Genomic DNA, 26,120 nt, shown 5'->3' with positions numbered 1-26,120 from the left:
ATTCACAAGATATGGAGTACAGCATAGGGAATATAGTTAATGGTATTATAACAGCTATATACGATGTCAGGGGTAGTAGATTGGGGGAGGAGGATTATCACTTTGTAAGGTGTGTAAATATCTAACTATTACATTGTTTTGTACACCTGAAGCTAATAAAATAAAAATAAAACAGCTTATCTGACATATCAGTAAAGACTAACGTGAAAAATACCTGGCAATGTTTGTAGGCAACTTTACAGTGTAGGGAAGGTAAAATGAGGAATTGCTCTGTCTGGTTTAACTATTAGCAAGGAGGCCTTCTAAAGTCTTGTCTACAATAGACTGAGCTTGGGGGAGGTGGGTACACCTCTACTTTTTTTCTTCAGAAATAGTAGACTGGTTTTTGTGGTACTGGGAAAGAGGGTCTCGGTATATTAAAACATGTATGGGGCCGGCCGGTGGCTCAGCTGGTTAAGAGCTCGCTCAAGAGTTTGAGCTCTGAGCAACAGCAGTGCGATTCCCGGTCCAAATTGAGCAGCCGCTGAGCTGCCAACAGGTGGCAGGATCGCTCAGCTTAAAAAAACAAAACAAAACAAACAAACAAAAAAACATGTCCTAAGTTGCTCCTTTAATCCTGCTCACTATTACTCTAGTATCTATAGTTTGGTTGTTGATTGTATTGGCCTATCATCTCTTGATGTAGGTTTCCTCGACTCAGCCAAACTCCCCTAGTTGTGCTGCTCCTAAACTGGGAAGATGGCAGTTTTCCCTTGATGTTTCATTTTAAATGTTAAAAAGACTTACATTTATACTCTCTTTACTTGATATTAAAGGCCAGTCTACAGTAAAATACATTTCATTTGGGTTCAATAGCCCTAATCTCATAAGCAGGAAAGGGCTCTAGACACAGCCCCTAACTAGCTATTTACAATGTACTATAACTTTGAGTGATTTCTTTTCTTTGGACCTCTATCTGTAGCATAACAGATACATTAACAGCTTTCAAACTTTTTTTACCTTGATTCATATTATAAAATAAAATTTACATTGGCCTGTGACCTCTCTCTCTCTCTCCCCTCTCTCCAATGAAACCAACTTTTCATGATATTTACTCACATTAAGTACAAAACAGTCTGATATTTGCTACTCTCCTCTATTTTATTTTTAATAAAATGCTTCCTGAGATTCACTATGTTTATTTCACTACCTACTAGTAGGTTAAGATCTGAAGTTTCAAAAACACTAGGTTATATTATTCTAGCTCTGACATTTGGGAATATTGCAAGTGACCTAAGGAACATTTTCTCTTACAAGTGGATTGTGAGTTTCTCATTGACAATTGAGTAATGTGTTTTGGCCAATTTCCTTCAAATTTTAATTATATGAGTCTTATTTCTATATGTACTGATCTTGGTTTTCAATTCTTTCCTAATAATTTACAATACGTATTCAATTAGAACTTGTTCACAGTGTAAGAATAAAAATTGAGATATAAGGAGTCATTAATATTAGCTGTAAGGAGTGTAAGGTCTATTGGGACGAGATATATATGCTAGAGTTAATGTTGGAATGTTCTTGTAGTTCACAGAGGTTTTGTACCTGATTAGCTGTCATCGAGCTAAGTTTACCTTAAGAACTAAAGCTGGGCAAACCAACCACCAGTTATCTGATATCAGATTCCAGACTGATTCAGAACTGTGACTTCCAACCACATGTAATTTAGTTTTGGAACAATGACTGACAACTGAGTTGTGGACACAGGGGAGATAGAAAGTTACCAAATGGCTACTGATGAAACAACTGCATCAGCTTAGTAAGGGATTGGCTGAGGAGGGGAGGCAGTAATGCCTTCTGAGAGGATTTCCATAACCAAGGGTAGAAGATGGGCAAATATAAAATTCACCACATGCTCATGAAAGAGTTATTTTAAAAAAAGATAGTTATTCAATGGTGTGCAGAAAAGAGTTAACATAGTATGCCTGAGACTGCCATTGGTAGAAAGGCCTGCTTGCAAGGCTGGCCCTTGGGAGGTACCTGGGATCTTGACTGGTAATCAGTTCCCTCCACTGATAGAAAACATTCCCTGATTAATAAGAGTGGTACACTGTGCCTAAACAGTTTGCATAATAATGTGGTTTATGCTGAACAACTACTTTCTTTCTGGGAGTCTGGAATTTTGGTAGACGCTAAACAGACAGCGCTTACGTGACCTGCCCCCCAAAATAACCTTGGCCACTTAGTCTCTAATAGCTTCCCTGCTCGACATCTCACATATATCGTCACAAGTTATTAGTGAAGGAATTAAGTGCATCTTATATGACTCCACTGGGAGAGGAGTCTTGGAAGCTTGTGGAAGTTCTTGGAAGCTCGTGCCTAGTTTCCTCTAAGCTTTGCCCCATGTGCCTTTTCCCTTTGCTGATTTTACATTGCATCCTTTCACTGTAATAAACCTTAGCCATGAATATGACTATGCACATAGGCTGAGTTCTCTGAGTCTTCCTAGCTAATTGTCAAACCTGGGGGTAGTCTTGGAGACCCTCTACATGAGTGATTAGTGGGAAGGAAGGACTAAGTTGGTAGGGATACAGAGTGCAAAGAGAGGGAAAAAAATTTGACTATATCAAGTCTCACGTGTTGAATGAGAGTAGTGAGTGAGCTGTCTACTTTTTAAACTCCATTCTGAGTTGGCTGATGTCAGTTCCAGCAATCTTGGTCAGGATGAGAACAAGAGGGAATAAAAATTTTTCTGAGAGGTCAGTATCTCTGTCTCAAATCCTTAATATAGCCCCCAGAATATGGGTTGTCACAACTAAGCAGGGAAAAGTAGTTTGAGTGGTTAGTACACATTTTTACATTAACATAAAACTCTCAAGGTCTTTTTTTTCATTATTTATTTATTGTTTGTTTGTCTCTGGTGTACAAAGCAACATAGTGATTAGACATTTATATACCTCTTTTTTTTGATAGCTACAGACTCTTAAGATCTTTTACAAAGCAAAGTTATCTAGACGATGGGAAACATAGTGACAAATTACAATTTTAATAGGACCAGCTCTATATTTAAAAATTTTTCTTTTTAAATGATCATACAGGAAATTCAACTTTTTTGGTGAACAGTTCTATCAATTTTACTGTATGTATAGAGTCATGTAACCACCACTACAATCAGGATATGGAACAGTTCTATTGCTTCTAAAAATATCTCATGCTCTCCCTTTATAGTCACACCTCCTTCCCACTCCTAACCCCAGGGAACCACTGACCTTTTCCTTGTCACAATAGTTTTGTCTTTTTGAGAAATTCATATAAATGGAATCACACAGTATGTAACTTTTTTAGACTGGCTTCTTAAACTCAGATACATCAAGATTGTTGTCTATATCAATGGTTCATTCCTTTTGTTACTGAGTAGTATTACTTTGTATGGATGTGCCACAGGTTAGTTTATTGTTGAAAAACATTTAGGCTGTTTCCAGCTTTTGGTGATTATGAATAGAGTTGCTCTTAACATTTGTGCATAGATTTTTCATTTCTCCAGAGTAAAGACCCACAGTGGGATTACTGGGTCACATGGTAAGTGTATCTTTAACTTTGTAACAAAGTTTTGTCAAACTATTTTCCAGAATGACTGTACCATTTTGTATTCTCACCAGCAATGTATGAGTTTCAGTTGTTCCACATTCTTAACTATACTTGGTAGGGTTATTCTTTTTAATTTTAGACATTTTAATAGGTGTGTAGTGGTATCTTATTGTGGTTTTCATTTACATTTCTAACAATTAATGATGAACATATTTTGGAATAGCTATATTTTTGAAAACACAAAAAGTTTTTAATACAAGTAAACATGCTGTACTATAGAATCTAAATATTTTTTATGGTAGCCTATCCTAATAATATTCAATAAAGGATATGAGGTTTTCCAGTGACAGAAAAATTCAAAAATTAATATAATGGAATTGAAAGAGAGAATATATACTTTTAAACCCTACCTTTTCTTGCTGAAACCAAGCCTGCCAATCCTGAAACTGTAATCACTCCAATTTTCGGAAGAAAATCTTGTGGTGGATTCTTCAGATAAACATACGCATCTCAAGAAATCAGTTAAAAATTAATATAAATGACTTACTACAACTGGGCATTCTATATAGGTATGATACAGAAAAGTTAAAGAGATTCGCTAAGATAATCGCACATGGTTTAAACACTCTTCAAAGGAAGAGCTACACAAAACAATGGTTTGAATAGCAACTTAAAAAGCTAGTTATAATAGTTACATGTTACAAAATAAAATCTTCCTCCCATAGCTAATTTCATGATGTTTATTTTCTTAATAATTCAGGCCATTATTACTCTTCAATGAAATATGATGCTAGAGTTCTCAACTTAATATTGATTACTATAAATTCCTGATTGTATATGTATTACATCCCTATGATGGAAATGCTTCTAGTCTTAACTGCCCAAACATTGGTAGGATCAGGTAAGAACTGAAATAGTTACTTTATTAGGGAACTTTGAATAACAGTCCAGGGATACATACAGCCACTAGACCCTGCTTGCCACTAATCCTCAGTAACCTCAGAGCAGCCGTTGGTCTTGGTTAAAACCAATGATCAGGTTGAGAAGTGATCCTAGACAAAAAGTAGATGGAGAGTGGGCAGAAGTCCAGATTTCTTGGCTTTTTATATATTTAAATTGTTTCTGGTTCCATACAGTACACAAACATTCTCTTCTGTCATAGTTAATTATTTAATGGCAATCACTTATTTAATCACACCCATCAAGATTGATGAGGGATATAATTTGGAATTAATTCCTACATACATTACATCATAATAATAATACATATACAGGTCATCAACATCATGGAAACATTTAAAATTTTAGCTGATCTCTGTGTCCTTCATACACATTTATTTTGACAACTGGCTTAGGCCAAAAACATCAGGCATTTGTAGCTGCTGCCAAACACTATTATCAAAATAAAGACTCAAATACAACAGCTTTCGAAAATTAACTCAAATATTTTAGGGTGACTGATTGGTACAGTGTTTCCTAGCAATCAACAGCAAAATACTATTTATTTTAACAGCAAATAGCACTTTTTAAAATTAATTGATAACAATGGAGGTATGTTTCTAATTTATACTTTATGAGTATATAATATAAAACAGACCTCAGTTTGTCCAGGTGCTGCCATCTAAAAGCTTTGTGACCTTGGTAACCTACTTAATCTTTCTAAACCCCAGGTTCCTCATCTATAAAATGGGAATAATTATAATACCAACAGTCTCAAAACTGCTATAAAAATTAGATAAATTATGTAAAATACTTATCATAGTGCCTTAGCATATAAGAACAGCTAAATAAATAATAGATACTATTGCTCTGTTATTATTATCATAAATTGCTATACAGAGTATCTTCTCAGTTGGTAAAATATGATAATGGATAACATATCATGTTTATTTTTCTCACATTTAAACCTTGCAAATTAAAAACACAATAGAACATTCCTAATTATGGATGGTTCACTCACCTACCTTTTCCAAATTGTACTGTATCCATTATCCCATTTTTCACAAAGACATAAACACCCTAAGTGAAAAGGGGGGGGGAAGGATATCTGCATTGTTGAAGATGTTTATAATTAGATCAAATAGTCCACATCTCTAAGATTACATTAAAACGTTGACTTAGCATTGCACCCAAATCTAAATCTAGCTTCCCTATTTATTCACTATGAGGATAGTGAACTTGTTGAACTTCTCTTCACTTCTTGCTTTTTATTGTATTTAACATGGATAATACTTGTTTACTACTTCCCTCATATAAATGGGTAAACTAGTACCTATAAAATAATTAGAGCTCTTATAAACATTATTGCAGAAATACAAAGTCTTATCACCTTATTTAATAATGGCTTAGAAAAATGAATGAAATTTAAATAAAACATGAAGAGAGGTATATTTCAGTTTAGAAGCAACATCTGATCAATAAAGATGCAGTAGCAACAACATAATGATTTGTGGAGAAAACAACAAAAACCCTAAAGAAAATTTCACCTTCTCCCTTTTTCAAGCGTGCATTAGAATGAGAAAAAAAATCTAAACAAGACATTTATCTCAAGATAGAAATCATCCCACACAGGCTAGTGTCCATCTTGTTTTTAAATAGGAACACAAATTCTCTACAAATCAAGATTATATGAACCCATTGGAGGGATTATAGCTTTAAATCAAGTTTTTCCTTTTACTTGTTTCTAATTTATTTTAATGCAAGAAATATTTTTACACACATTTATTGAGCAATAAGGTACTCTCTTAATTACATCAAAAGAAAACTGAAGGTATCAAATGATTTACGCATAGTAACTGCCCATAGTCACATTGTACTCTATTGAAGGAACCAGAAAATGCAATCCAAATACGTATATGGTCTCCTTTTCTGAACCAGCTGCTATCAAATCATGGGGTAAAAACAACAAAAGAGATTTTCAAAGCAAATAAAAGAAAAATGAGTATATTACACAGGAAAGAAATATGTTACTGCTATTGAGTTATTTTGGTATTATTAACTTTGTCTCAGAGATATTTTTAATGATCAGAGATGTGGAGGTTCATCCTGTTCATCATGGTCTTAAACTGTACAAACCATAAGAGACCGAAGCTGACACTAAGTGACTTCTCTTTAGAGACTATCTCTTGAGAAAACTTCACATTCATATAACACCTATTGATCAGTTAATTGAGAACCACGAAACTGGTGAGGAACAAAACTCGTCATTTCTTTGGGAAAATTTTCCTTAGCTGTGTTTAGTAATTCACTTTGACCACTGGGGGTCACTGCTACCTAAAATTCAAAACATCATTAAGGAGTAGGACTAGAAATTGAATTCACCCTACATGATTCAAAGTTTAATGCAGAATGTAATTTGAGTCTGAAGTAATTTTTAAAGAATATATTACGTTTTTAGGGGAGACTTAGAGAGGAAACATTGTTTACATTGAAGATGAAATGCATTAGAAAGTGCCCTTCTTCATGAAATGAAACCTATTCATTTCAGCATATTAACAGAATATAAAGTACTTTCAGTCTTAATTTGGGGGACAGTAACAATAGCAATTTAAGGATCTCTCAGGAATAATTTACCTCACTGAAAACACCTTTGAGAACACTATGGAAAATTAGGTCTCAGGAGACTTAAATGTGAATCATCCAGCTGTTGGCATATAGCCTCAGGGGCATAATTCAGACCCTAATTACTTAAGATAATTCCCACTGAGCTCAAACTATTAAGTGTGTAGTATAACTGGTACTATTAGAATTATTTGACAGGCAAAATTTTTCAAAAGTCACACCATATATTCATCAGATGTTTAAAATATCATCTGGAATGACCACAGTTCTCAGATTTGGTATTTCATAAGGTCATTAGAATTTTCTTTTTAAAAGTAATGGATTAGAAACAAAGGAGCACAAAGGTTCACAATTGGATAGGCTAGGTTTGATGAAAAGTTATATAGTTATTAGGTCAGAATGATGAGAACAATGGTACCAACATTGTCATTACGACACTGACACTGGAGATGTTGACAGTAACACACTTATGTTGATGTGATGATAATGAAACAACAGTATTGTATCAACTTACTCTACCCCTCTGCTGCTGGATAATGCTGACTGAAGGCTAAGTATTAAAATAAGGTGAATTCTATTTTGCCAAATGGCTGACAATGGTCAAATGGTCTTACAAACTAAACAAAACAGATGAACATTTTGCTTAGTCAAATAAGGAACAATTCAGAAGTAATTTCAGAATTTCGGGTAAAAGGCCAAACAATATTTTGTACATGTTAGGTGACATAAATGCTTGTTGAACTAGTTTAATCTATGCAGTAGTACAGTAGATTAAATATGGCCACAATTTTTTTTGCTAATACTCATATGGAGAGGGGGCATCTATTTCCCCTCCATTTAAAACTGGGTGGGCCTTAGCGACTTGATTTGACAAGAGAACGCTGCAGAAGTGACGTTCTTGCACATCTGAGGATGGGTAAGAAGCCTGGCAAATCCTGTAGGGCCTCTTGAGACGTTTTCTATAGGAGCCCTGAACTGCACATGGAAGTTATTTGGCCACCTCCCTGAGACACCATGTGTAGGTGCTTCAGTCAACATTCCCAGCTAAGCCCCGCCTTCCAGCATCTGTGACAAGTTGCCAGAGATGAGACTGAAGCTGTTTTCCACCCTCTAGATCAGACTGCCCACCTAATGAGTACCACTGGGGAACCTCTGTCAACACCATATGCAACAGGAGAATCACCTGTCTGAACTCTGATCAAATTCCTGATTCACAAAATTATGACATATAATAGAATGGTTACTGTTTTTAATCACTAAGTTTGGGGGTAATTTGTTATACATCGATGGGTAACTGCAACAACTGATATGTAATACAAATCAGAAACCTCCAACATTAAACAACTATTAGAACTGACTTACCTTGCACCAGCCAATATAACGACCAGTTGTAGTACGGATGGAAGCAAAGCCCATTTGTAAATTACCAGGCTGCTCTTCAACATATTTAGACTGAAGAGGTGGTGCAGTATATATGGGGAGCTAGAATAAAAATAAACAGTTCATGTCAAAAATATAAAATAACTGGGCCGGCCGAGTGGCACGTTGGTTATGAGTTGGCTTGGGACACCAGTTCTGAGCAGCAGGGCCCCGGTTCGGATCCCACATGAGGGCCAGTGACACTGTGCCCTCTACAGTTTAGATGGTGAACAACAGCTCGACCTGGAGCTACGCTGCCATGAGTCACCAGCGACGTCGTAGGCTGCAGTGGGGCTGGCCAGCAGTGGGTGTGAGCTTTCGTGAGCTGCTGTGAGCCGCCGTCCAATGGCCGGCGAGCGACTGCCTCTCCCGGGAAGAGCGCAATAATAATACCAACATGGGCCAGTGAAGCGACTTCCTCCACAACTAAACAAAAGGACAGCAACTTGTCTGCTCCCTTTCCCCGATTCCCCAACGCTGTTCCCCTCCCTCGATTCCCCAATACAATTAATATATATATATATATATATATAAAATAACTGAAATTACTTTTCCAGCAGTAATGCAGAATAGAAATCTTTATCAATCTTCCTGCTAAAAACAACTAAAACTAATAATAATATATTTTAAAAAAATTATTCATCTTAAAATTGCAAAAATGATCTGGTAAGCTGTTTATAAAGACTATTCAGAAGCCAGAAACTGAGCCCCTACACAAAGAATAAAAGGGCAGCACTAAGACAGGGGAAGCAGTGACATGGTCTCGTCAACAACCAACCAACCACAAAACTATCCCACCTTAGGTTCAGGGATCCACTCAGGAGGGATCTCAAAATACACAACTATTCCTTGAGGAGCGAGGGGCTTGTGCTCCACATCAGGTACCTCAACCCTTAGATTCTGCACAGGGGAGAAGAATCCCCAAAATTATTGTCTATGAAAACCAAAGGAAAAGGTAAAACTCTCATTATTGGCAGATGACACAATATTATGTATTAACAACTCTAAGGACTTCACAGAAAACTGTTAGGAATAATAAACAAATTCAGTAAATTTGCAGGAAACAAAATCAATATATCAAAATCTGTAGCATTTCTATACACTAATAACAAACTATCAAAATGAGAAATTAATAGAACAATCTTATTTACAATTGAAGCAAAAAGGATAAAACACCTAGGAATAAATTTAGCCAGGTAGGTGAAAGACCTAGACACTGAAAACTATAAGACACTGATAAAAGAAATGGAAGAAATGTACACTTGAAACCTATATAGCTTTACTAACCAATGTCACCCCAATAAATTTAATAAATAAATAAAGAAAAAACTGAAGAAGACACAAATAAATGGAAAGATATTCATGTCCATTGATTGGAGAAGTTAATATTGTTAAAATGTCCGTACTATCCAAAGTAATCTATATATTTGATGCAATCCTTATCAAAATGGGAAGGATATCCTCCCATTTTTGACAACATGAATGAAGCTAGAGGATGTTATGTTGAGTGAAATAAGCCAGACACAGAAGGAGAAATACTGTATGATCTCACTTACATGTAGCATCTAAACTAGACTCAGAAGCAGGAAGTGAAATAGTGGTTACCAGGGGTGGAGTGGAGGGGAAAATGGGGAGGTCAAAGACAATGCCAGAACAATAAGTTCAGAAATTTAATGTATAACATGGTGACTACAGTTAACAATACTGTATTGTATACTTGAATTTGATAACAGGATAGCTCTTAAATGTTACACACACACACACACACACACACACACACACACAGAAGAAAATGGTAACAAAGTAAGGTGACAAATATGTTAATTAGCTTGATTGTGGTGATAATTTCATAATGTATATTCATGTCAAAACATCAAGCTGTATACCTTAAATATATACAATTTTTATTTGTCAAAAATATCTCTACAAAGTTAAAAAAAATTCAACTCTACTGTGAGAATTCTGTCTCCACTGAGGGAAGAACAATCTCATTATAGATCTGAGGCCCTTGGGCTTAAATGTCACTTATTGTATAGATAGAACTTGCTTGTACTCAACTAGAAATTACAATTAGATTCAGTAAGCTATAAAACCACATTTAGATTAAATTGAACCAAAGTAACTAGAATGCTCAAATCAATATTCTTTTCTGTTATTTTTGGCGAAAACAAGCAAATAACAAGAAAATAAGACAAACTCACATCATAGAAACACTTAAGAAACATCCAGTGTATGGCCAACTGTATATACACATAGCCCAATTGTCAATCATTTTACAGATCTGAACACTGCAAATTTCATAGTTTAAAAAATGATCACTCCATAGCTCTCCAGAATTTTCTAATAAAGATTTAATTATATTTGCTAGATAGTACTTAATAAGGCAGGGATATGGTGATACTTTAAAAAAAGATATTTAACTAAAAAAAGACTTTCTGGTTAGCTACAAGTTTACCAAAAGATTCAACTAACCAGAACACTTCATTCATACTGTTTCGGTTTAGTAGAAGCTTTACTGTAAATAGATTTAAACAGAGGCATAATTCACCTCACACAATAAAAGTACCTGGAAATGCTGCATGCAAATCACATTTTCATTCCTTCAGAAATTCTAATTTCCTCAAGGATTGGATCCGAACTTTGTGAATAATCCCTAGCACTTAGTGGGGAACCAACTTTAACAAGTAATTAAATTTTATTTACCATATTTTTCCATGTACAATGTACACGCTTTTGCCCAAATTTGAGGAAAAAAATAAGGATGCACATGGGGGCCGGCCCAGTGGCTAGTTGGTTAAGTGTTGGCTTGGGAGCATGAGCTCTGAGCAGCAGAGCCACCAGTTCAGATCCCACGTGGGCCAGTGACACTGTGCCCTCTACAGCTAAGATGGTGAACAACAGCTCGACCTGGAAGTGGGCTGCCGTGAGTCGCTGGTGATGGCATAGACTGCAGTGGGGCTGCAGTGGGCTGTCGTGAGCTACCATGAGTGGCTGGCAGCCAGCATGAGCGGCAGTGAGCCTCCTTGAGCGGCTGTCCAATGGCTGGCAACCGATCTGCCTCAGCTGGGAAGAGTTCAATGATCACAATACCAACATGGGCCACTGAAATGACATCCTCCACAACTAGACTAAAGAACAAAAGGACAGCAACTTGTCTGTCCCTCTCCCCGAGTCCCCAATGCTGTTCCCTCTCCCAATTCCCCAATAAAATCTTTAAAAAAATAAATAAATAAAAATAAGGATTCACTTTATACCTGGGTAGTACTAATTCCATATCTATATAAATGTTTTTAATTCTCTTATGTATGCTTATGAGTTAAAAGTGTAACTGTAGATATTAATAATGATATCCGTATGCAAAATAATACCCTGGAATACCATAATCAGTTGTGTTGAACTTACGACGAACTTGCAACAACAAAAATTTCTTGGTCTTCTGTGATGCATAAATATCATAAATTAGTTACCGGTACATAAAATTTCTTGTACCTTATATCTGTTCTAGTGTTTTGTAATTATTTGTTACATAAAATTTCTTGTACCATAATATGTTTAAAAATAAATGCTAAAATTCCTTTATAATACAAAAAACAAGTACCTAAATGTAAACAAATATAAATTAAAAAATTAAAATGAAATATTTTTTCCCTGAAAGTTTGGGCCAAAAATGTGGGTGCACATTATACATGGGGGCACATTATACATGGCAAAATACGGATTAATGTACTGGGGAAAACAGTATATATCAAGGAATCCCGTGGATTTCATAATACAGTAAAGAGCACAAATTTATTTTAAAATTCAGTAATATGTAAATTCAACTATTAGGATCAAATGCTACTTATCCTCCTACCTAGATTTTGAGCTTTCCAAAGATGGGACTGTCAAGGCAGACTTAAAAACATCATCTCTCTAACACTAATAAAAAGGAGAAAGAATAATGAGAGACAGTTAAGTATGTAGGGAAGTGACTCTATCCTAGAATGCTAATAAAAATTAATAAAACTTTACCCAGTGCTTACAACCATGCTTCACACACATGCAAGAAGAGCTCAGAAAATATTTTTTGTTGAATTTTATGCATGTCAATTTGGCAACGTATTGATATTTTTCATGCATTCTGACCTATAATTCCATTTCTAGAAATTTATTATAAGGAAATAGTTGTAAATGTACATACAGATTTATGTATAAGGTGTTTTGACAATGCATTATTACAATAAAAAATTATTGGAAATATGCTACATTTTTAAAAATTATAGAAATTGTACATTTGATAATGGTACACTCATGCAACAGAATATTTATGCCACCAATAAGAATTCTGTCCATACTCATCCAACTATCTGTGGTGGAGTCAAGATTCAGATTCAGTCCTGTCTGACTCAAGTATACATTTTTAAGTATGTAGATAAATCTTACGGGTGACTTAAGGCTGGAAAAGATAAGAAGTACAATGGTGAACAGAATCAATAATCACAACTAGATATCAACAGGCTGGCATGATACTAGATCAAAGTTAAACAGGTGTAAAGGTACCTGCAACTGAGTCCAAAATGTCCAGTCACGTAAGTACATACTGGGAAAAGACAGTAGTTCCTGTAATGCAGGCCTCGTGCAAAATTGCCTCAGCTTCTTTATGTCTGCAAAGGTCTTTACCACCCCTTCATGTCTAAAGGATATCTTTGCTGGATTACTCGTGGCTGGTAATTTCTCTCTTACAATAGTTTGAATACTTGATTCTACTCCCTCCTGGCTTGTTGAGTTTCTGCTGAAAAATCTAATGATTATGTAATTGGTTTTCCTTTGTAGGTTACCATCTTATTTTCCCTGGCTGCCTTGAGAATTCTTTGTCATGAATTTTTGACAGTTTCAATATAATGTGCCTTGGAGATGGCCTTTTATGATTGAGATAATTAGGTGTTCTGTTTGCTTCGTTTTCAAGGATCCAGGTCTTTCTAGAGGTATGAAAAGTTCTCATGGACTATGTGTTTGCATAGGCTCTGTGCCCTTCTCCCTCTCTTCTTCTGGTATACCCATTATTTTTATGTTGCTCTTTCTGATGGAGTCAGGTAGTTCTTGTAAAGTTCTTTCATTTCTTTTAACTTTCAAGTCTCTCTCTTCTTCCATCTGTGTCATTTCCAGATTTCTATCTCCAGTATCACTAATTCTTTTTTCCATCTAGTCAGCTCTATTTCCTAAGCTGGCCTTTTCATTCTTCATGTCTTTTATGGAGTTCTTCAGCTCCGAAATTTCTACTGGGTTCCTTTTTTTAAAATTTCAATCTCTTTGGTAAAGTATTCATTTTATTCACTGATTTTATTTCAGAGTTCATTAAACTGCCTATCTGAGTTTTCTTGTATCTCGTTGAGCTTTTTCTGAAGTGCACCCTTGAATTCTCTGTCATTTAAGTCACATACGAGCTCTGGCTCTGACAATTAAGTTTGTGAACTTGTTGCAATAATGTTGCTAACCTTTTTTTGATATCAGAGGGATTATTCATTATGAATTTATACCAACTGGACAAACAGTTAACCAAGTTTACTATTTGGAAGTGCTGAATAGGCTGCATGAAAAAGTTAGACGACCTGAACTTGTTGCCAACAATTCATGGCTCTTGCATCATAACAATACACCAGCTCACACTGCACTGTTTGTGAAGTTTTTAGCCAGTAAAAACAATATAAACAAATAACTGTATTGGAACACCCTCCCTACTCACCTGATCTAGCCCCCAATGACTTCTTTACCCAAAGATAATGGAAATATTGAAAGGAAGACATTTTGATGACATTCAGAACACCAAGGGTAATATAACAACAGCTCTGATGGCCATTCCAGAAAGAGTTCCAAAATTGCTTTGAAGGGTGAACTAGGCACTGGCATCTGTGCATAGCTTCCCAAGGCGAGTACTTTGAAGGTGGCCGCAGTAATATTCAGCAATGAGGTATGTAGCACTTTTTCTAGGATGAGTTCATGAACTTAATTGTCCGACCTTGTATTTTCATGTCTTTAAGTTTATTTCCTGGAGATTTTTCATTTTCTTTCTGAACTGTCTTGTTACCTTGGTTATTCATGGTTAATTGATGGATATTTCTCTTCCTAGGAATCTACAGAAAAAAATTCTGCAGCAGGTTGATACGAAGTGGTCTTTCTTTTGCTCTCCAGTAGGTAGTGCTGGCATTTTTCATTTTCTCTTGCTTTGTTCCGGCTTCTCATGGTGAAAGATTTCCTAGGAAGGTAAGCATTTCCTCGGTAACCAGGTCGCCTCAGTCTCAGGACACCACCCCCATGGGAGGATGAGGTGGTCAATGGGGTTCTGAGCCACTGAAATCCAAGTGCTGCCCCTGCAGCCAGATACAGAGCTGTGCTGGGCAGTCCTGGGTGTCCCTGCTGGGATCAGCTGGGAAAGGTGGGATTGGGTTGGGCTGGGAGAGGCCACCGGTGTTTGTGGCCTTGTTCTCCTCTGAGTAATGGTGACTTTCAGACCACAGCTGCCTTGCCCCTATATCTCCACCCTCTTTACTGGGATTAACCACAGTGTGCATCTGCCATTCAGGAACTGTCTATTTCTCGGTGCTGTAGATATTCTTCTCTTTAAGCTGACACTGCTACAGTTTTTTCTGTAGCCTGTTGCAAGCTCTGGGAGGTTGGGGGGACGCAGCCAAGCTCCATGGCTTTGTTTTCTGCTTGGCATAGCTTACCAGTAGCTCATGTAAAAAATGTTTAATGAATTTTAGAGAACTGCAAGTTTACTATGTCACGGTCAAAGGTCATAAGGTTGATTGCCAGGACACAAAACAAATGTATATACCGAGGGTGCCAAAAAAATGTTACATTTTAAGAGATGTTATCTATGTATTACTTTTCGAGGTTGAATTGAATTACAGTAGCATTGTGTAGTATGACATTTGCTCAAAGATGGCATTTGTCAAATGAATGCTAGCATCGTTCATTGTATTATAATTTTAACACAGTTTTTTCCTTTCTTAAAATGTGTATACATTTTTTGGCACCCCCTGCATATAAAAGCAAATGTAATATTAGGCAGCTTCAATTGAAATATATTATCTAGAACAAGAGAAGTCAGAGTCTGACTCTATCCAGCAATGGTCAAAATATTTACACCTGAAGAAAATGCTAACCATCCTTAATGTGTTTGGCAGAGAATGATCACCATAGTGAAGGAACTCAAAGCTGTGACATATGAAGAATGGTTAAAGTTACTAATATACTTATCCAGGAAGCAAAACGAATTAAAATGTAACTGACATTTGAAGAGTTGTTTTGTGGAAAAGAGATGAGAAATTTTCTGTGTGGTACCAATGCAAGAGATACAGAGTTAATGTGTAGAACTTATTATGACACAGGTTTGTGTCTGACCTAAAGAAGGATCTTAAATTGAAAGAACTGCCAGAAAATGGAATGGGCTGCCTTAGGTTCCTTTACTTAAAGAGTTTTATTCATGTAGAACAGTGGTTCTCAACCTGTGGGTCGTGACCCCTTTGGGGGTCGAACGACCCTTTCACAGGGGTCGCCTAAGACCATCGGAAAACAAAAAGATATTTACATTATGATTCATAACAGTAGCAAAATTACAGTTATAAAGTAGCAATGAAAATACTTTTATGGTTGGGGGTCACCACAACATGAGGAACTGGATTAAGGGGTCGCGGCATTAGGAAGGTTGAGAACCGCTGGTGTAGAAGATAAATGACCACTTAGTGTGCCTATGGTAAAGGGGATTACAGTAACATACAGAAGGCTGAATTAGAAAATCTCTAAGATCACTTTCAAAACTGAGACCTTAATGAATTTCTTAAACTAAGTCTTGCAAATATCAGGCGTACCTGTATAACATTTTGAAGAAAGAAAAACTGGACTGCTTAGAAGTACTAAGACCCTGTACTACTCATTGATTATTCATTAAGAAAAATCACCAATTATTTTTTATTGGATATGGATTTTAGATGTTTGGATTAAATATAATACAGTGTTTATTTTGAGACACCTTATAACTATTTCTCTCAGCTTATAAAATGTGCCTAACAAATATTTCAAAGACATTTTTGATGAACAGAGGTAACAACAACAACAAAATCACAGCTTTTGCATCACATTTATAATCCACAAACATTTGTGGGCAACTTACCTGCTCTGGTTTCACTAGCTGCTTTTTGGATTCCTCTTCTTTGGCTGCATGCACACTCATAGAGGCACACATCAGACCTGCAGGCATGCTTGTCAGCTTTCCCATCTGAGAAAGATGTATCAAAAATACATATATTAATTGAAAAGCTCTCCATCCTCCATTTCCTGTAAAACTTGGGGGGGGGACCTCTGAGGAACACTATAGGTTTCATTTAAACTTATTAAAAACTCAAGCATTCAAAATTACTTCTTCAATCATTTTTAGGATATAATTCCTAAACTTCTCATGCTATATGGTGGAGTACTATTTTTACCAATTAATTAACTTCCTACTTCATACGGAATACAGCAATATAATAACTACTAGGAAGAAGTGAATACAATATTTGAAGGACAAAGTGGGATAGATCATGCAATTCATTCAGTCCACAAATACTGACTGAGCAACTACTATGTGCCAGACCCTGGTCTCAGTGCTTAGGATACACCGGTGAACAAAACAAAGATTCTTGCTCTCATGGAGCTGACATTCGAGTGGAGCAGAGACAGACAATAAACACAATAAATAAATTATATAGTATATTACAAATTGATGAATACAATGGGGAAACTAAAGGAAAGGGTGATTTGAAGTACTGGCAGAATTAGGTTGCATCTTGAAATACAATTTTATTTACATTATTTATTAAAATAATTGCCTTTCATTACAAATTCTTTGCCCCTAATTTTCCCAATGCATTCCTGTTTTGCCTGTTTCATTCTTAGTCTAAAGCCAAAAATGACCTTTGTTTTGGATATAACTTGATTTGAAATAAAAATGCAGGAAAATCACTGGCTCTAAGAACAAAGTGTTGTAGTAATTATTCAGGTACCAAAATAATTCCCAAAGATTATCCATTCAGTAGGCCAAATAAACAGTTTTCCAAGGAACAAATATTTTAAGAATTTTATTCTTTAGAAGGGAAAGGAGCCTTGCTGAAATCAACAAAGGACATCCAAAGGAAAGAGGTCTCTTTGGCTTACATACAACTGTAATTGTTTAAGAACCGGAAGAAATACGGGCCAAATCTAAACATTCTCTGATAGTAGTGCCTGTATTTCATTTTTGACACATTATTAAATATCCTCTGAGCAGATTATGGAGAGCTACAGGAACAAATTAAGCAATTTCCTGTTAAAACTAGCCATCACTCTGATTTAGATTGAGATTCCAGAAATACAGAGTAAAATGAAGACTCAACTCTAATCTGAGAAACTTTGTTCACTATTTTCCCTGCTTAAAGCCTCACTCTAGTAGTATGTCAGCATCACAAAATGATTTATCTAGACCTGCCTTCCCAAAAGACATCACTTTTGATTTTTTATGTTCAGTTGGTATTCACTCATGAAATAACAAGATTTCCACTCCATACCTTTGTCAGGTATCAATAAAAAATCATATTAAAACTGATGCCAGCAAGGATGCCCTCCCACATACATGAGCAATTTTGTTAATAAAGCTCTGTAGTGATTATATGAAAGATGTCAATTGTTACAAGATTTAAAAGCTATGTATAAACCACCTGATTAGACCACACTCTCTAGGTATAAGAAAAACACTTTCAAAATATGCTAATATTTGAAAATTTTCCAACTACCTAATGTTCTCAGAGTGCAATCATATTACTTCACATATTGTAATAATAACAAATACAGACTATAAAATAAATTCGTAGGTATTGCTTGATAATTATGATCTAGTGCTCTAGAGTCTGTATTGATTAACTGAACCACTGTGGTTTAAAAAGTTAACACAACTTGAAAAATGCCTAAGTACCTTCACTACATTTTCTACTCAGTAGGGCAGGGTCCATCCACCTTGACCTTTTTGATGAGGCAATGTGGCATAATGGGGGAAAAAAACATTGGTTTAGGAGTTCTACAGACCTGGTTTTGAATTCAAGTTGTGGAATATACTATCTAAATCTGGGCAAGTTACCTAAGCTCTTCGAGTTAGGCTGCCCAATATGGTAACTACTAGCTACACATGGCTACATTAATTTAATTAACTATAATAAATAAAATTTAAAACTTAGTTCTTTATTTACACTAGCCCCATTTCAAGTGCTCAACAGCATATTGCAGAGCACAGATATATAATAATCCCATCATTAATGAGAGTTCTACTTGACAGTGCTAACTTAGAGTCTCAGCCTATATATCTGAAAAAAATGGAAATGTCTTCCTTTTTATGATTATGAGGATTAAATATTTAATGAAAATGGCTTACAATTGGTAAATGGGCAATTAATTTTAGTTCCCCATTCCTTCTGATTGCTGAATAAAGATGGTAAGCAGCTATACTTACTCCCCACTTTTCGTCTCACATGTATTTGATGTTAATCAGGCTCTAATGAGAACTATAACAACAATAAAAAACATCATACCTAGTGCCTCTAAACACAAAAGGCCAAAATTTTGATCAAAAGAAAACAGGCAGCTTGGCACACTCAGGCCTGTTAAAAACACAGGTAATACTGATGAAGAAGGCATCACCATCCAAATAGAGGCAGCTGATTGTATAAAATACTGAAAATGTAGAATAGGGATGAGCAAACTGCAGCTCTGGTCTAAATCTGTTCAGGACTCTGTGAGCTAAAAATACTTCTTTAAAAAGTATCTAAAGATTTTTAAAAACAAAAAATAAACAAAAAAGAACATGTGATCTATCTGTCCTGCAAACTGTAACATACAAGGAATGACAATTAAGTTCGGGACCTTGTTGCAATAATATTGCTAACCTTTTTGGGTATCAGAGGGATTATTCATTATGAATTTGTACCAACTAGACAAACAGTTAACTAATTATACTATTTGGAAGTACTGAAAAGTCTGCATGCAAAAGTTAGACGACCTGAACTTTTTCGCCAACAATTCATGGCTCTTGCATCACAACAATGCACCAGCTCACATGGCACTGTCTGTGAGGGAGTTTTCAGCCAGCAAACTAATAACTGTATTGGAACACCCTCCCTACTCACCTGATCTGGTCCCTGTGACTTCTTTCTTTACATGAAGATAAAGGAAATATTGAAAGGAAGACATTTTGATGACATTCAAGACATCAAGTATAATATAATGACATCAGCTATGATGGCCATTCCAGAAAAAGAGTTCTAAAATTGCTCTGAAGGGTGGACTAGGTACTGGCATTGGTGCATAGCTTCCCAAGGGGAGTACTTTGAAGGTGACGGAAGTCATATTCAGCAATGAGATATGCAGCACTTTTTCTATGATGAGTTAACGAACATAATTGTCCAACCTCATATGAGGTGTGATCAAACAATACGGTGAATGTCTAAATAAAAAAATATTATTACAGTAAAAGACACATTGCCATTAATCTGCCCTCAAAATACTCCCTCTCGCTTCGAACACACTTATCCCTGTGTTCTTGCCACTTTCTGAAGCAATCCTGAAAGTTCTCTTTTGTGAGTGTCTTTAGTTGTGCTGTGATGTCTTGAATCACTGGGAACGAGCCAGAAGTAGCATGGTGCCAGATCCGGTGAATCAGGTGGATGAGGACAGCGGTAATGTTTTTATTTGAGAGGAATTGCCATATGCCAGAAGCAATGTGTGACATGGAGCATTATCATGATGGAGGATGATTTATGGCACACTTTAAAACACACCTTCTCTCAACCATAGCTCACACTTGACTGACTGCACCAAACAAGTTGAAACGTGTCACACACTGTTACTAAGGTTTAAGGTGCTGCTTCCCATACTGAAAATCCCTGTCTTTTCATTGGATGGCACTCAGCAGAGCATTCACCATATTTTTTTATCACAACAGAAAGGCTCCATGTCATGCATCGCTTCTGGTATGTCAATTTTTGTCAAATAAAAACATTATGGTGTGTCCTCATCTACCTTATTCACTGTATCTGGCACCATGAAACTTCTGGCTCTTCCCGAAAGGAAAACATTTTCAATTGATTCAACACATTGAGGCAGCCATGACAGTGCAATTAAAGACAGTCGATGAAAGAGGACTTCCAGAACTGCTTCAGAAAGTTGCAAGAATGATGGGATCAGTGTGTCTGAAGTGAAGGGGAGTATTTCGAGGGGGATTAATGGCAGTGTCTTTTACTGTAATAATTTTTTTAAATTTAAACATTCACCATATTTTGTGATCACACCCCATATTTACTACCTGGCCCTTTACAGAAAAAAAATGCCAACCCATGATTTAGAAAATCAAATATTTAAAAAGTATCAGATTGGGGGGTATTGCAAAAACTCACAGGCTCATAAGGCTGATAGTTAAACAGAATTAAAATTGAGCAGAGATGATTATAGTTTTCACAAGAAGGTAAAACCTTAAGCTAAAATTATTTGTAATTTCAAACTAATGACTTGTCAATTCAAAATTGTAAATGATTTGTTTAAAATCAATGAGAGATAGAAACTGGCTTCCCCCAAAAGATAACAGGTTCTAGAACAAAATTCTATCATATAGATTTATAAATTACAAAATTAAAGATGAGCATCAGGCAACTCCCCCGTAAGACTCAACGCTTCCAAGTGCCTCTGTAATCAAAATTAGTTGATTCTCATTTTTTGCAGTAGTTATATTCCATAAAATAGCCATGAACACTGGTTTAGGGAATACTAAACCAGTGCTTCTAGGGAAAATATAGGGTTAATTTTTTATGAGCCTTTGGCTACATTTTTATCAACTGATCAATATTTAACTTTCTTTTATATGTATTTCTGTTTAAGGACACCTTAGTTAATATATACTATTGATTCACTAACATTGAACTCACTGCCAAGAGCACTATAAATCATGCATGAACAAAGTTTATCGAACATATTATTTTCTTCTTGAGGCATGGCACAGCTTTCTTGCCCTTACAAACATTAAGTAGCACTTCTGTACTATGCATGGGAGCCATTTTAAATAGTGGCACCACCAAAAAAACCAAAAAGTGAAAAAAACGTAGCACCACAAAAGGGGCGCCTGTTCACAGTATGACAGCTGAAACAATAAAGCAGAGCTCTGACTTGCCCAACTTCACTTGGGAACATAAACATGAGTTTTGTCTTCTTTACTAACAGAATTGAAATTTAAAGTTCTCTTCTATAAGAATTTTGCTACATGCTTTGTAAGGTATATATAAAAAAAGTGCATATATTTATTATAGATTAATCTAAAACCTGTCCTAATAATTAGCTCTGTTTTAGGGATTATATTACCATGTAGCAAGAGTTACTTTACTAAATCAACAGTTCTGTGATAAGTATAGAACACAATCAAAATTTTGAAAGGTAAGCTCTAATACCTAAAAGGAAAATGAAATAAACAAACCATGTAGAAGCAATGATCAACAGACAGGACTAACTGAAATTTATAACCAAGAAATTGACTGCCCATCTCTAATGGGCTATCTTCAAATGGGCATGAGAACAGCAAAAACAACAAAAATTTTAAAATATTTTAAATAATTACATTGTTGGTGGTGGTGTTGGCATTTTATTATTAAAGTGCTGCATGTATATCGTAGAATAATACATTTAAATATGCTGGTATTTTAAAGACTGGGATTTTAAGTATGGGAGAAAAATGTGAGATTGAAGTTAAAGCAAAATCTTCTAGCTCTGAATGTGAATAAGAATTATCAGTTGATTATCTTATATTACCATGATACAGAAAATATAGAAGACAGAGAAACTCATAAAAGACACCGTGGGAATTCAATAAAGAAATTGAAGAATTCAGAAACTCCATAAGGCAAATGTCATGACCTGATTTCTTCAATAAATAAAGCAAGAGAGATAGAGGGAGAGACTTAAGAGATTTAAAAATCAATAAATTGCAACGTATAAATACTATTTGGATCTAGACTAAAAACTGAACTTTAAAAAACTATGACACATTCAGTGATATTTTAACATTGAATAGATTTATTTGCTATTAAGGACTTATTATGAATTTATTTGTGACAATTTTTTAAGAGTTCCAGTTTTTTTAAAGAGATATATACTGATACATACAGATGAAATCAATCTGGAATTTACTTCAAAATAATCCAGGGGTTGGGTAGAGATGAAACAAGATTGGCCAGGACTCAATAATTGTTGAAGCTGGGTGATAGGCATATACATAATTATGTTATATTATGCTATATTATTATATTTGACATTTTTCTCTTTACTTTTATAAATGTTTGAAATTTTCCATAATAAAAAATTTAAAAAGACTCCTGTGAAATTTAGGATACATCCCATTATAATCTTTCAACAGTACTTTTCAGTTGAAATGAGGATCGTTCACTAGGAATACTGATAAAAGGCAAGAGCAGAAGAAAGCATTCTAGTATTACCAACTTCAATATTCTGCTAATTTGCTATCAAGTACAAAAATGGAATAATTATTTATGTCTCTTGTTTACTCCTTATTTTCTATTCTTTCATTCAATTAACACTGTGGAGTCCTACTGTACAATTATATTAGGTGCTGGGGTTACAAAGATGATTAAGTTATGATCCATGTCTTCAAAGAATCACAGTCTAATAGAGAAGACAGTTATATAATACAAAAATTGCCTAGAGTAATGAGCATCATAATACATGTAGGTACAGAGTGCTATAGGGGCCACCAACCTAGACCAGGCCCTGATCTGTCTGGTAAGGCAGTAGAAAGAAGACAGACTTGAGAGTTAGTACTAGATTCAAATTCTAGCTGCAATACTTACTAGTGGTGTGGCTTTCGGCAAGTGATTTGATTGCATATCTATTTCCACATATGTAATATTACATATTTCACAGGAATGAGCACAAAAAAAGGGCTCATACGTATCAACTATTACCATCATCATCATCGTCGTCATCATCAACCTCCTAAACAATGGCCACCATTCCATTCTCATCTAATTCCAACCAACTGTAATTACCACTGTCAAACCAAAAAAATTCTTTTGTTATTCAGATTACTACCCTGCTCAAGTAAATAGATTGGTCACCTCTTCCCTAGCACTGTTTAAAACCAATCTATATAAGTAGTCTTATTTCCCACTACTAACCAACCAACACTTATCCTTAGCTTCCAACTGCAATTGCAGCTAGCCACCAGTATCAGTATTTTCTCCTCCTTAGAAATAGGGAAGCAATATATACTTGTTGAGATGAGAGAGTTCCCTGGCATTGGTGAGGCCCTCTGCTAGATACATGAATGCAAACATCAAACACGTGGGCCTGAGAAGTTCATAAGTTTATGGTTGTGTATTGTCTACCTTTGAAGCGCCCACTGCATTTTGAATGTCAGTCTAAGAGGCAGCAAATGCTGTGGCAAGCTAGAAGAGGTGCATTGCTGCAGTAAAACACTCTTTCATGCTTCTAGTTACTGGTCAGGCCTACATTGTATCTTGGCCTCAGAGAATTCCAACCCACAATATTTGGCCTTTGACCAATGCAGTAAAAAAACATGACTATGCCTTCTCCATTTCACTCAAAGAAAAGGTAACCTTATTTTTGACACCTGTGGGGTAGGTATAAGCTGGCATATTGGAATATAGCTATGCATCAAGTACCCCATGCAAACAGCCAGACAGACCTTCAAATTCAGATTTATAAGAAAATTCAATTGTGCTTGCAATATTGTAAGTGTAAATGGCTTTTAAATATTTGGCTCAGGAACTTGGTGAGTCTATTTCCAGCACCGAATGAGCTGTGACAAACTGAGATTAGTCATCATGATTCAGGACAACCATTAGCAGCTTAATGGAACTTTGCATGCTGCAGTGTCCTTTGATTTGTTCACTTGTGAAGATCTGAGAGGCAATAGTGATATAGTGGAAAGAACACCAGGCTGTGAATTGGAAAAGTTGGGTTCTAGTCTGGGCTTTGCTAATAACTCACTATGTCACCTTTTATAAGTAAATTTCTTTTCCTGTACAGTATATTGCCCATTTGTGAAAGGAGGCTGCACCACAAAATATCCAAAGTTCGTTCTAATTTTGACAATGCATGATTCTAAAGTTCAGTGACAATTTTGGAGTGTATAATTTACTAAAGATAACATATTCCCATTTTGTTTCTCTAAAAACCAGAAGGGAAATCACCAATAAATAACTACCTTATATTAAAATAATACTCTAGGTTATACGCTCAGAATCACTCTTTTACCCACATTGATCTTGAATGTGGAGACTACAGAGGGAATGACAAGAATTTAAAAGCAAAAGTCATTTAAAACCACATACAATTAGGGCCGGCCGAGTGGCTCAGTTGGTGAAGAGTGTGAGCTCGGAGCAACAGTGTTGCTGGTTTGATTCCCACATGGGCCAGTGAGTTGCACCCAAGCTGAGCTGCCACTGAGCTGCCAACAGTTAGTAGGATGGCTCAGCTGGTGAGAGCACGTGCTATTAATAACAAGGTTTCCAGTTGACTCCTGCATGGGATAGTGGGCTATGCCCACCTGCAACTAAGATTGAACACGGTACCTTGAGCTGAGTGGCTGCGAGCTACCAACGGACAGCTGGATGGCAACTGGACTTGGAACTGAGCTAGCTGCACCCTCCACAACTAAGACTGAAGGACAACAACTTGGCTGTTCCCCTTCCCCAATTCCCCAATAAAATCTTAAAAAAAAAACTAAAAAAACACATACAATTAAAAATTACTTCCTAGCTAAATAAATGTAAGCTTCGTCCTACAGATATATTTTTTTTGGTAGAGATAGTGTCAGTATGTGTGAAGGAGAGGAAGCAGTAGAAAGGATAGGAGAAATGGAGAATTATTACTAAACACAATAAACACAGTAAAAATAATAATTACAATCTGACTAGCAACTTAAAAATTTCAGTGTTCAGATCCAGTAATGCTGCTGACTTGAACTTCAGGACAACTGTGTTTAGTATTAGCTCTGTTCTTGAACACCTGTAATTTCTGGTTATGTTACCTCTCTGGGTCAAAGTTTCCTTATTTGTAAAATGAAAGACCTTGAGCAGATAATCTCTCAGCACCCTTAGAAATGCACTGTCCAATATGGTACATGCTATCCACATGTGCTATTTAAATTTATATACTTCAATTAATTAAAATAAAATTAAAAATTCAGTTCTTTCATCCCCCTAACCACATTTCCAGGTCTCAACAGATACATGCCATTCTTCTGGTTAACATAATGGACAACACAGAAATAGATCATTTACATCACTGAAGAAAGTTCTGGGCCAGCCGTGTGGCACGTTGATTAAGAGCTGGCTTGGGACGCCAGAGGGCCCCGGTTCGGATCCCACATATGAGGGTCAGCGACACTGCCCTCCACAGCTAAGATGCTGGACAACAGCTCAACCTGGAGCTGGGCTGCCGTGAGTCGCCGGCGACGGCGTAGGCTGCAGCCCCTTTAAGAACTGGCTTGGGACGCCAGAGGACCCCGG

General features: G+C 36.1%; 1 protein-coding gene across 4 annotated transcripts in view; it reads right to left on the bottom strand.

Moving 5' to 3' along the window:
* APOOL (apolipoprotein O like) overlaps positions 1–26,120 on the bottom strand; it is a 57,050-nt gene that overhangs the window by 14,817 nt on the left and 16,113 nt on the right. For all 4 annotated transcript variants that reach the window (XM_019634261.1, XM_019634262.1, XM_019634264.1 and 1 more), the window contains exons 2-5: positions 16,697–16,801; positions 8,488–8,607; positions 5,529–5,583; positions 3,975–4,073 (exon numbers count right to left, since the gene is read on the bottom strand). In XM_019634261.1, coding sequence (XP_019489806.1) covers positions 3,975–4,073; positions 5,529–5,583; positions 8,488–8,607; positions 16,697–16,801 — 379 coding nt within the window. The remainder of the gene's footprint in view (positions 1–3,974; positions 4,074–5,528; positions 5,584–8,487; positions 8,608–16,696; positions 16,802–26,120) is intronic.

Source organism: Hipposideros armiger, unplaced genomic scaffold (assembly GCF_001890085.2).
Source record: "Hipposideros armiger isolate ML-2016 unplaced genomic scaffold, ASM189008v1 scaffold_1561, whole genome shotgun sequence".
Lineage (NCBI taxonomy): Eukaryota > Metazoa > Chordata > Mammalia > Chiroptera > Hipposideridae > Hipposideros > Hipposideros armiger.
The sequence above is the reverse complement of the archived record's forward strand: the minus strand, read 5'-3'. Positions and strand labels throughout refer to the sequence as shown.